This window comes from Protopterus annectens, chromosome 9.part0 (assembly GCF_019279795.1).
Source record: "Protopterus annectens isolate FY-2018-M chromosome 9.part0, PAN1.0, whole genome shotgun sequence".
Classification (NCBI taxonomy): Eukaryota; Metazoa; Chordata; order Ceratodontiformes; family Protopteridae; genus Protopterus; species Protopterus annectens.
The window spans coordinates 1,512,099,293-1,512,111,464 of NC_056743.1; the positions used below are offsets into that span (position 1 = coordinate 1,512,099,293).

The window sequence follows — 12,172 nt, forward strand, 5'->3', positions numbered from 1 at the left end:
TCAGATCTGGCTTCATATAGACCTATTTCAATTTTAAATCACAATTATAAAATGTTTACGAAGATACTAGCCAAAAGAATGGTAAAGGTGTTATCAAAGTTGATAGAGTTGGATCAGGGGGGATTTTGTGGAGGGGAGGCAAACGCACAAAAAAACAAACAAAACGATGATTGAGAGGAAAGCAGAACATAAGAAAACACTGCTATTGTTAGTAGGCATTGATGCAGAGAAAGCATGAGCTGGGATTTTATTCATTAAGATAATGGAAGCATCTGAGTTCCTTAACAGAATAATGGGGGTAATAAAGAGGCTATATGAAGGGTCGGTGATGAAAATTAAGGTGGAAGAGATTCTATGTAAGAAATTGTGCTTGAACAGAGGAAACAGGCAGGGGTGTCTTTTCCCCTATGTCATTTGGTTTAACTTTCAAACTGTTGGCAAAGAAAACAAATGGATTCACAAATTCAAGGACATAACTGGTAAAGTATTCAAGAAAAGATGGTTTTATTTCTGGATAGTATTATTTTGTACTTGAAAAATCCAGAAAAGGACATTTCTGTACTGTATAATATTTTGAGACATCTTCAAGTCTTTTCAGGATATAAAATAAATGAAAATAAAACAATGGCTATAGCAGTAAATTATGTAACCACACAAGAATTGGTTCAGCAATACCCATACTTATGGACATTATAAGATTAAACATTTAGGTATATGAATTAAAAAAAGATTCTGTTACAGAGCCTAAACATGTGTAAGAAACTAAACAAAAAATGATACAAAAAATGTGAAAGTAGAAGCACATGATTATGAATACTAACACAACAAGAGCAGTGAAAATGTTTGTAGTACTCAGTTTACATACAGGACAGGCATTATCAATCAGGAGAAGTTTTAGATGGTAATAAAGAGCGGAATTAATTTACTTGGGAAGGAAGACCGCTAGGGTTATAGGGGATAAGCAGATACTGCCGATTCTCCTCACAAAACAAGGTAATGTAGGGTTACGTGATTTGAAGGGGTACTTTAAAGCTAGCCATCGAAGACTTGTATACATAACTCAAGAAGAAAGTTATAAATCAAAGTGATTTTCCACAGTGGAAAAGGGGGGTGATGAAATAAGGATGAAGTTCAACAGATACAGAGAGACTATGATTCTGAATGTAAATCCTTAAAGAAAAAAAAGAGTGCATTACATTCATACAGTAGCAGAAAGTATTTTAAGAACAAAGCCAATTTGAGAATGGAGAAAGAAGACTTTAGATATGTCTGCAAGTAGGAATATAGAAAATATGCAAGAGGGTGCTGGAATGTTGTTGTATCTTTCGGCTTTTCCCGGTTAGGGGTCGCCACAGCGGAACTCAGGTCCACTAATGATTGGCAGCAGATTTTTACGTACCAAGTTGCCAGCCCTGACGTACAACCTTCAACGAAGGTACGCCCATTCACGCATGTCTCCACACAGAAGACGCTTTAGCTGAGAATCTAACAGGGCAACTTCTTACTGTGAGGCGACAACACTACCGCAGCACAACCACCGCGAACCAAGAGGGTGCTGGAATGTACTGAACAAAATTAAAAAAGGAACCATGGTACTGGTAGCAAATAACTCGTGGGGGAAAGGTGATACTGTGGGATAAGGCTAGGCTGAAGTTTGTACTACAGGTTAGAGAATAATGTCTCTAACAGGGAGGGGAGAAGGGGGAGGGTGCTTTGTGAAAGATCATCTTTGGTAGTTTTTAGTTTAGCACAGAAACTAATGTTTAAAAGGACAACTAGAGGGATGTATACAATTTTGCATGACAACTATAAGAATAAATCAGAATAGGTTAGAAATATTGTGAACAGAGAAGAGAAAGACAGATTACAAGGGAACAAAAGGCTCACAAAGTATGCAATAAAATCAAAAAGGTTTAGGGTTTTTGCATGAAAGTGTCTGCACAGGGGGAACCTCAAGAAATAAGCAGAGGTTTGGATTTTGGATGCAGACTCAAAGAGAATAACAAAAATCATACAGAATATTATATTCATAAAACAGCAGGGATTATTCTAAGAACTAAACCAGCACGAGAATGGAGAAAAGAAATACTGCCAATAGGGATGACTGTGGTTAGGGAAAGAGATAATAGGTAAGGAGGAGCTGGAATTTACTGGAGAAAATCGGCAAAAGAACCAAGGTATTGGAAGCATAACTAGAAAGGGAAAGGTAATAGAATGGGAAGAGGCCAAGAATTTATTTGGACGTAGGTTAGAGACTGCCTTCCCTATCAAGGGTTGTTAGAGTATAGGCAAAGAGAAAGAAATAGGGGGGGGGGTCCTAAATGAAAGAAAAGCAATGGTGGAGTTTTTAACGGAATCTAGAACAGATGCTGCCATTAAAAAAGGAATAATTAGTACAGCATATAAAATATTGCATGATCATTATAAGAATCAATCAGAGGAGCTTAGAAAGGATTGGAAAGAGAGACTGGGTAAGCAATTCACAAAGAGACAATGGGAGATATACGTACAACTCCAAAATAAGCAACAAAGTCTACAAAATTTAAGATCTTTGCCCAGAAGTGTTTACATAGGTATTTTTATTCCCCAAGTAGACTCCAAAGATTTTTTCCTCAGGTGGATAGTGGGTGTTGGAGGTGTGACGGGCAAGGAAGAGATGGCTGGGAACACATTTTTTGGGAGTGTAGTGAGCTGGCAGACTTTAGGGTTTCCCTGCCGACCGCTCTGTCGGAGATGCTGGGTGAGCAGATTGGATTGACTGGGGAGATGATTTTTTTTGATCTATGATACAGAATTGGAATTGCCTATACATACTAAAGTCTTGCTGAGTCTAATTATGGTGGCTGCCAAAAAAAGCAATTACTAGAAAATGGAAATCAAAGTCTATACCAACTTTACAAGAAGTCATGACTATAGTAACAGAGATAAAACAATTGGAATTTGGATCTTTAGAAAAGGGAAGGAGCAAAGGAAAAAATGGGAACTGTGGGAACACTAAATGCAGAGCAGGAACAGGGTTTAAGAGGCAGAATTTGAATGAGCCACATAATGCTTAACTGAAAATGATGACTGGACAGATAAGTGACATATAATGTCTGTAACTATAGTTGTTTCAGTGGTGTCCATGATGTATAATGTTTGCAGTTAAAGTGGTGTTAATGTTTGTTTTTCATTTATATAAATGTAAGAGACTGCCTATATCATACGTGATAATTTAATAAAGATGTTTATGGCGGGGAAAAAAAAGGAAAGTGTCTGCATAAGTATATTATACCACAAGAGGATTTCAGATGATTTTCCTCAGGTAAATAGCAAATGCTGGTGGTATGATGGGAAAAGAAGAGGTAAATGAGAACATACTTTTGGGGGGTGTAATGTGTTGACAGACTTTAAACATTTTCTGTAGAGTATGTTGACAGAAATGTTGGGGGAGCAAACAACTAAGTAAAGAAATTGTTATTTTGAACTTGACAGAAGATCTGAACTGCCTAGACAAACTAGGACCTTACTAAGTTAAATATTATTAATTGCAAAAAAAGCAAATCAAAATCTATTCCCACCATCAAGGAAGTTCTGGATATTGTAAATGAGATAAAATAACTGGAGGTTGGATCTTATGAAAGGGAAGGAAATTTCATAAAAATAAATGGAGATCGTAGGAACAATATACACACAATAATGTTCAGAAGGAGCAGTGAGATTTAGGTGAAGGCAGGAATTGAGCAGTGTGTGCAATGTGAATGAAAACTTAAAAGGAAAACATATGTACATGACATGTCAATAACAATGGGAACTGCTATTACTGCTATCTTTTCTACTAATGTAGGTAATCAAATGTTATACATTAAAATGTGATGACTTAATAAAGATGTTTAGAAACAATTCTGTTAAACACAACAAACAGAAACCAAAAATGAAGGTAATCTGATAAACCTATCTAAAAAAGGAAGATGTACTGAAGCCTGCAAGGCCTAACATAGGGGCAGGGCGAAATCTAAATTATGACGGGAAAACAAACATTTAAAAAGAGTGTACAGTGTAGTGAAAACTTTACTAGCCACTTTCTATGTATTCCTGATGCTAAAGGGTGAAGAAACAAATAGTCATAGCAATGTATTTCAATGTGTTGCTTTCTGACACTTACCCGCCACCAAACAAGCCATGGCCCAGATCACTTCACTGTAACCACCTTACTGTCCTTTACTTTTATCAACAGAATGCCCCCCAAAATTACACATTTTTAGTAAACGTCTGCAATGTATGATCACCAAGGTGGAAGAAAATAATGCTTAAAGTATTTCACATGTTTGTTAGGGCAAACCACCCAACACTTTATCAGTGTAATAAATAGTAATTAAAAATGACCAAATACTGCTGTGGGAGGTATACATACCATTGCCACAATTACAGCTGATGTTTCCTCACCCCCAGATACTGCTGAAAGGGGTCTACTAGGATCAATGCACTACCCCAATCAACAAACAAAAAATAATTTAGAGTGACAGAAACATTTTAAAGTGTTTAACTCTAGTTCAGTTTTACTTTTTTGTTACAGTTTTGATGCACAATATTTTAAAGAATATAATCTGAATTTGAAGTGGAAATGGCAGGGTTTGTCATATATATGTATACTTATATATACAGCCATGATGTTTTTTAAATGCAGTCAAAAAAGTAAGAGACTAGTTATAAAATAATTAAAACAGACACTTCAGTTAAAAATAAATTCTATTGTTCATACCAAACACTGATTCAGTTACTCACCTGCTGTGTACAACAATGGCTGCTTTGGGCATTCCAGTGGTACCAGATGTATAGATGTAGAAAAGTCGATCTGCACAACAAAAAATAAACACACAAAAAAAAAGTAAAATCAGAAATCAGGACACCATGGAAATAACTGTGCAGTGTGCTATTTTGCAACTTGTCTTCTGCATCAAACATCAGGTGATGGCACGTTCTCTCAAAATTCATAGTTGATACACGCTGCGAATTTGCCCATTCCTTCCAACATGCAGCAATATAAGAATTAGCTACAACAAGAAAGGGTATGGAAGCACAGCCTCAGGCATGGAGATGTGGGGGCTATGCTCTCACAATAAAAACATTCTAATTTAATCGGTTTCTTCAGTTACTTCTATCTCATGTTTTTTTTCCCCCTGACAAATAGCAGTGGACTAAGAATGTTGCCCAATCTTTGTCCAACTTGTTTTTGGAAAACTTCAGCCTCCTTAAATTCTTGTCATTAATCCGCTGTTACCATACAAAGCAACTGCTGCAGAACAGGGATCATCATCATCCAAACTTTATTGCATCTTTGTGGCCATGATTATTTCTCAACACAATCCCATTCTGTAAAGCCCTGTAGTGCACTTTGTATGTAGGAAGGTAAACTTTGTAGACACTGTGGGTTAAAGTGATTATTTCTAGCTGATAAATATAGTTAAGCATTCAAACCCAAATCTAATCTAGTTACTGCTTGTGACATACAAGTTCAAAATGGAGCTTTCCAAAATATAAAGAGTTAAGGAGGAGTACTACACCTATTTCCAGCACTTGGGTTTTCTTGAGACTAACAAATCTTCCACTTATAATCCAGTACTGCTCTCACGGCTGTAATGATACCCCAACAGGTAAGAGTTAAAAAGCACCAAGGCATGCATTACAGTCTTGAAACTTGGAGTACTGAAAGCTATAAAACTGCCAATGGACAGCAGTCAATATGAGTGATACAAAGCAACCCTTCGTACTGCAGTCTGGAACCCCTTTTGTCTAACAAGACACGATTACAAAGGATCTATGCTGCAGAGTCTAGGAGCACACTATTGAGCTAGTTAACTTATTCTTATGTGCTATTTCTTATCAGTGCTTCATGGAATAAAGTCCTTTATGTTTAAAAAAAAAAAATTCAGAGTTTCTGATAATCAGTTTAAAATCTCGGCTTTACGAATAAGATAATGTAATTTCCCCAAATAATCTGTAGGCATTCTACCCCCTTAAAAGAAATGTATTGTACAACTGGGAAATACAGAATTGCCCATCATGACAATGAACTTGTGAGAAGTACTCCATTTGCAAGAATTCTCTGACAGTATAGTTGTATAAATTTACCAGCAGACATTCGAATGATCACTGCTGCAGTAGCCTTAGTTATATGGGTTACATCTTGCACAGGATATAGCAGCTGGACAGCTTCCAAGCTTCAAGGGCACCCTCCACGTGCCCAAACTGTTACTTGGCTTGAGATGAGCTGAACAAAAAAAATGCAACAGTTTGGGTGCCATGCCCTTCAGAGCTTTCATTCCAACTGTGAAAGGAAGGCTAAAGCCCTGAAAATGTCAGTACTATAAAACTACATTTAGAAGTCCTCACCCTGGCGACAAAAATATACACAAATAAAAAGGGATGGAGGAAGGGAACAGCTACTACAGCAGTGCTCTTTCGACAGCCTATTTATAGAAGTTATTACATAACTTTGTTCATCATACTGATCTCACTGCTGCAGCACCCATGGCTATATGGGTAGATTACCATGGATTAAACTGCCTGGGAAGAGGAACGGTGAGGGTCCAGAAGCCCCTGGAGAATGGTCCTAGCAAAGCCTGCCCAAGATCGGAAAAGGAATACAGTTTGCAGTGCTCTGCAAAGGTATGCACAAAGGCCCAATTTGCTGCTTTTACAATACTTTTAGACACCAGCTCTTTCCAAAAGGCCACAGATGAAGCTAAGGCCCTGGCAGAATGAGCTTTGACTCTGCCTGGAATTGCACTGTTGTGGTGGGTATAACAAAAGGCAATAGTATGAGACAACCATTTGAAAACAGTCTGCTTTGACACATATTGTCATTTATTCATAATTTCACAAGAAATTAACCAACTTAAGAGTTCTTAAAAGATTTTGCTCTGTCAACATAGTATCTGAGCCATCTGTGGTCATCCAAGGTAGGGAGTATCCTTTCTCCATCATTTGTAGATTCTGGAAAGAAGACAAGGAGATGGATAATTTGGCTGTAAGTAATCTTGGATTCCACTTTAAGTAATCCTTCATTTATGCCCAAAGTGTTTTGTCACACGTCAGTGACTTTAGCACCACTGTTACATAGTACAAAAAAAGCCAATTTACATTTTCGGCTGATCGGTAAACGTCACTCTTTTTCAAGCATCTGTAGCCTCAGGGATTTGTTTTCCCCATGCTGATGCCACTGAAAGTTAAGTTGATCTTTATCATAGGAAGTTACTAGGTTATTGGTCCTGAGGCCCTTACAAGCCTAGCCAAGAATTTAACCCATGTTTTCAACAAGTCAGCACCCTACACCACTGTCCAGCAGGGACATAGGTGGAATTCCAGGGCTGTATTTTCAGTTACCCATCCAGTTATCCATGTTACTCTTAAAATGTTTTAATGAGGTACTCTGCTTTACGTGGAGAGGGAGTCTATTCCACAAAAGGGGGAGTCTCTGGGTAACAAATCTGTCCCGCCAACAAGTCCGATCGATGTCAGAGACCAGGTTGAGGTCTCGTGTGTGGGTTACTCGAGTGAAGCTTGACTTACGGATATGCAGCAGTCCCATCAGGGCGGGGTCTGAGATTGCTTTGTATGCCAGACAGAGGTCACCTCTAAGGAGTCTGTAGGAGACAGAGTAGAGGGACAGGACTTTTAGCCCATCTGTGTAGGGGAGATGTTTGAGGCCCTGGATTCTCTGGATAAGGAATCTCTTTGGTCTCTCTAGCTGCTGCATGTGCTTTGTGAGGTATCATGCCAAAAGGGGCACCAAATTCAATAATCAGTCTTATAAGGGAAGAATACAGGGATGTTATGACCACCTTTATCCCTGGATGAGATACCCTTACTAATGAGGTGGGCCATGTCGAAAGCTTTCTGTACAACAGAGGAAATATGGTAGTCAAAAGTCAGTTTGCTATCAACCTGGATTCCCAAGTCCCTTGCTACTGATTACGTGCTTAGTGCCTTATTATCACTGTGATAATTTGTGGGAATGTCATTCTTTCCAAAAGGGATGATTCATTTTTTGGCATTCAGTTTGAGGCCATGTTTCTGGCAACAGTCATTTGTTTGGGCGAGACCATCTTGGAGGAATTGATGACAGCACCCAGGTTGCAGTCATCTGCAAATGTTGTCAGCCATAGCCCACTCGATTTGGCCTGCACCTCTAAAAAGTATATCCCAAACAGCTGAGGGCCCAAGACTGATCCCTGGGGTACACCGCTTGTTACGGGTCTACTACTTGAGGTGGCTTAGCCTATTTTGACTAGGTGGGTTCCATCAGTGAGCCAGTTTGCTACTCATCTGGTTTATGCCTAGCTGAGAGAGTTTATTTTTTATTTATTTTATTTTACATTTGTTGACCGGGCTAGTCTAGCTGGACATATATCCGTTTTCAGTAGAGGCCCGGGGAGAAAAGCTCCAATTTCTTGAAGTACGAAAACAATTTACAGCAAAAAAGCAAAGCAGATTACAAAAGTACAATGGTAGGCTTGTGTAAGAATGTAACAATAAAAAAAAACAGTTAGCAAGCACAAGGCAAGTTAACCAAAGACAGCTGGTTAACAATACAAATTTCCGGAATGCAACATACTAAAGTTAGCATAATAATAAGAAAATATCACAAGATGGTCAAACATGCAGAAGGAAGATAAAACAAATTGTTTTAAATGTAATATAAAAGAAGTAGCTGGCATCAATTAGTTATATAATTTAGAGGGACAGTTAGGGGATAGTGAGGGAAGGTAGGAGAAAGGGAGTAGTAATTTCAGTCGGGTTTAGTACAAGGACAAAGCCACTGAGTTTTAAGATATTCTTTGATGTGTTTTTTGAACAGGGTTGTGGAGTTTAGGTTAGTTATTTCTTGAGGGAGCTGATTCCAGATTTTCCCAACAGAGTTTGCAAATAATGAGTCACCAGCTTTATTGTATGATTTAGTAGAGGCTACTAGAAGTTTATTAGCAGAGCGTAGAGTAGCTAGGTTCTTATAAGGTGAGATAAGTTTTGTAAGGCTTGGGGTAGCTTCTGGGTAGTGAAGAGACTTATGAACGATAAGTAGTTGCTGATAGAGTAAGTGGTTATTTAGTTCTAACCAATCAAGTTGCAAGAGGTTGAGACAATGGTGAGTTCTAAAGGGAGTAGCTGAAATGAATCTAGATATACTATTATAACAGGTAGAGAGTTTGGTCAAGTTATTCTTTGATAAGTTAGTATATATAGCAGTGGCATAGAAAAGGGTAGAGATCAGATGGGTCTGGGCAATGGTCTTTCTAGCTGCTGCGGTAAGAAAGGGTTTAATTCGGTAGAGAGTACCTATTTTTTGTTAACTGATTTAATGGTGTTGTTAATATGGTCATCAAAATTAAGACGGTTATCAATAGTTACACCTAGTAGGCGAGTGGTCATATCTGGGTTAATACAGGTAGCATTATTAGAGGAGATGGTAAAGAAAGGTGTGGAAGATTTGTGAGTAGGAGTGAAGAGAAGAAGTTTTGTTTTTTTGGCATTAAGAAGAAGGGAGTGTTCCATAAACCACTTTTCTACATTGTGGAAGACTGTTTGGGTGAGGGACTGGAGGGAGGACACATTATTAGCAGAACAGATTAAAGTTGAGTCATCAGCATACTGAATGCAGATGGCTTGAGGTGTATTTATGTGTAGGTCATTTATAAATAAAGAAAAAAGAAGGGGACCTAGAATAGAGCCTTGAGGAACTCCAATGTTTACTAGTAGTAAGGAAGAAAGGTTGTTTTCCCATAGCACTGCTTGTTGCCTGTTTTGGAGATAGCTCCTAAACCATTGAAGTGCTTGTGAGCCAAGAGAATATTGATTTAGTTTATCAAGAAGTATGTTATGGTTAACCATGTCAAAAGCTTTTGACAAGTCTAGAAATAGAGCAGAGGAAAAAGATTGTTGTTTTTATTGTTATTTATGGTGTCTGTGAAAGAGAGGAGGGCAGTTGTAGTGCTATGGGAAGGTCTGAAACCATGTTGACAATTGGCTAGTAATCTGTTTTGTAGAAGATAGTTGAGAAATTGTTTGTGTATGCATCTTTCCATAATCTTTGCTAATGGGGAGAGTAAGGCAATAGGTCGAAAGTTTGAGAATTCAGTAGAGGAGCCACCTTTATGTAGAGGAATTATATGAGATATCTTCCATATGGTGGGTATTTTCCCCTCAGAGATAGTCCTATTAATAAGTATGGATATGGGGTAGTCTATAGCTTCTGCAGCAATTTGTAGGTATTCGGATGGTAGTAGATCAGCGGATGGAGTACAAGGTTTAAGTTTCTTGAGAAGTTTGTAAATAAGAGATGTAGCTACAGGTTGAAGGTGAAAGGCATTCAAGGAGGTGCTAGGGTATTTGTCAAGTTAACTGTGGATGAGGGTAATGAATTAGCCAGGGTTTGAATGACTTCTGTAAAATATTTGTTAAAGGCATCAGGGATCTGGGTGGAATTGTTAAGGTTAAAGCCTGAAGGGTAGGAGTAGTTGGATGTCCTGGTTTAAGAAGTGTGTTAATACTTGACCAGAACTTTTGAGGGTATGTTGAGTGGATTGTTGAAGGTGTAGATAAAATTCCTTTTTGTCTGTAAGAGTATCTTTCTTAGTAGCATTTCTTAATTGTTTAAAGAGGAGGTGATCTGATGGACATTTGGTAGCTCTCCATTTAGCCCACATTCTATTTCTCAGGACCATTTTATTTTTCGTTTGTCTAGTTAACCATGGTGCTGTTTTGGATCTTATCCTAGTAGAGTGAATGGGAGCATGATAGTCAAGGATCTGTAGAAAGTTTGTATTAAAGTAGGCCACTGCCTCATTAAGTTCAAGGTGAGTCAGTGGTGTCCAGTCACATGCTTTTAATTCAGCCAGGAACTTTTCTGGATTGAAGAATTTTTGTGAGCGGGATGTCTTGAGTTTATGTGTAGTTGGGATATGCAATTTTTGTCTAATAACATATGTGAGCATATGGTCACTAATATTATCTGGAAGAGTTCCTGGTGTGTAGATGTCAGGGTGGTTGTTAATAAGGATCCAATCTAGAGTTGTTTCTTTTTTACTAGGTTTGTGGATTCTAGTTGGAGTGGTTATTAATTGAGAGAACCCATGGAGGTTTATCTATTATACTTGAGTCAGGAATAGTATCAAAGGCCTTGGCCAGGACAAGGTAGGCAATGCGCACAGTCTTACTCTTGTCTATGGCCTTGGTGACTGCCTCAAAGAAGTAGACCAAATTTAACAGGCATAACCTCCCCTTGACAAAACCAAACTGTGTGGGATCAAGTGTCTGGAGATTGCCAACATCCTTGTTAATGAGGTCCATGATAATCCACTCCATGGCCTTACAGATCAGGCTAGTTAGGCTGATGGATCTATAATTTCCTGGATCGGTGGACACTCCACCTTTGTGCAAAGGGATGACAGCTGTCCTCCACTCGGCTGGGACAAAGCAGTTACTCACACTTTAGTTGAATAAGGTGGCTAATGGTTCATAGGTTGGTACTAGGCTATCGGCCCTAGGACCAATACAAGCCTAGCCATAACAATTCTCTGGATATTTCTTCCCACAATATTTACTTCTCTAGACCCCTGTCTAGCAGGGCAAGTTCCTGCCTGAGTTCATGTAGGATGCAGGCTGGGATGTTATCGGGTCCCATGGAGGCTGTATCTTTTGCTTTTGAGAGGGCAGTGATGACTTGCTCCCTAGAGATGAGGGGAGGGGGCAGGTACTGGGGATGTCCTGTTTTACTGATGGGGACACAGAGGAGTGAAGTTTTCACTGAAACTGTTTGCCAGCAGGTTAGCTATATCTACAGGTCTGTGTATGTGCTGTCCTTGACCATCAGTTCTGAGCAGATCTGGGTGCTTCCTTTGAGATTGCGGACATATGTGAAGAAAGTCTCGTCTTTAGTGGATGTGGCCAGTTTGGACTCTAAGTTTGCTTTGGAGGATTTCACTAGTGCTCTTATTTGCTTGTTCAGGCTAAGGAGAGATTGCTTCCAATTAGACACCTGCTCCTATTTGGTCCTGGACAGCAATTTTTTTCCTTTTATTATAGAGTTCATTTATTGTAGATGTCCACCAGACAGGTTTACTCTTTCTTGTGGAGCATGACTTTTGTCCTGTCTGGTATTCCTGATTCCATGCAGCTATATAAATGCTCATATAGT

General features: G+C 38.8%; 1 protein-coding gene across 1 annotated transcript in view; it reads right to left on the minus strand.

The window, feature by feature from the left end:
- The window catches only part of SLC27A1 (solute carrier family 27 member 1), a 1,244,912-nt gene that overhangs the window by 788,335 nt on the left and 444,405 nt on the right, over positions 1–12,172 (minus strand). Inside the window, exon 5 of the mRNA XM_044084455.1 lies at positions 4,765–4,834. Within this exon, the coding sequence (XP_043940390.1) occupies positions 4,765–4,834 (70 nt within the window). The remainder of the gene's footprint in view (positions 1–4,764; positions 4,835–12,172) is intronic.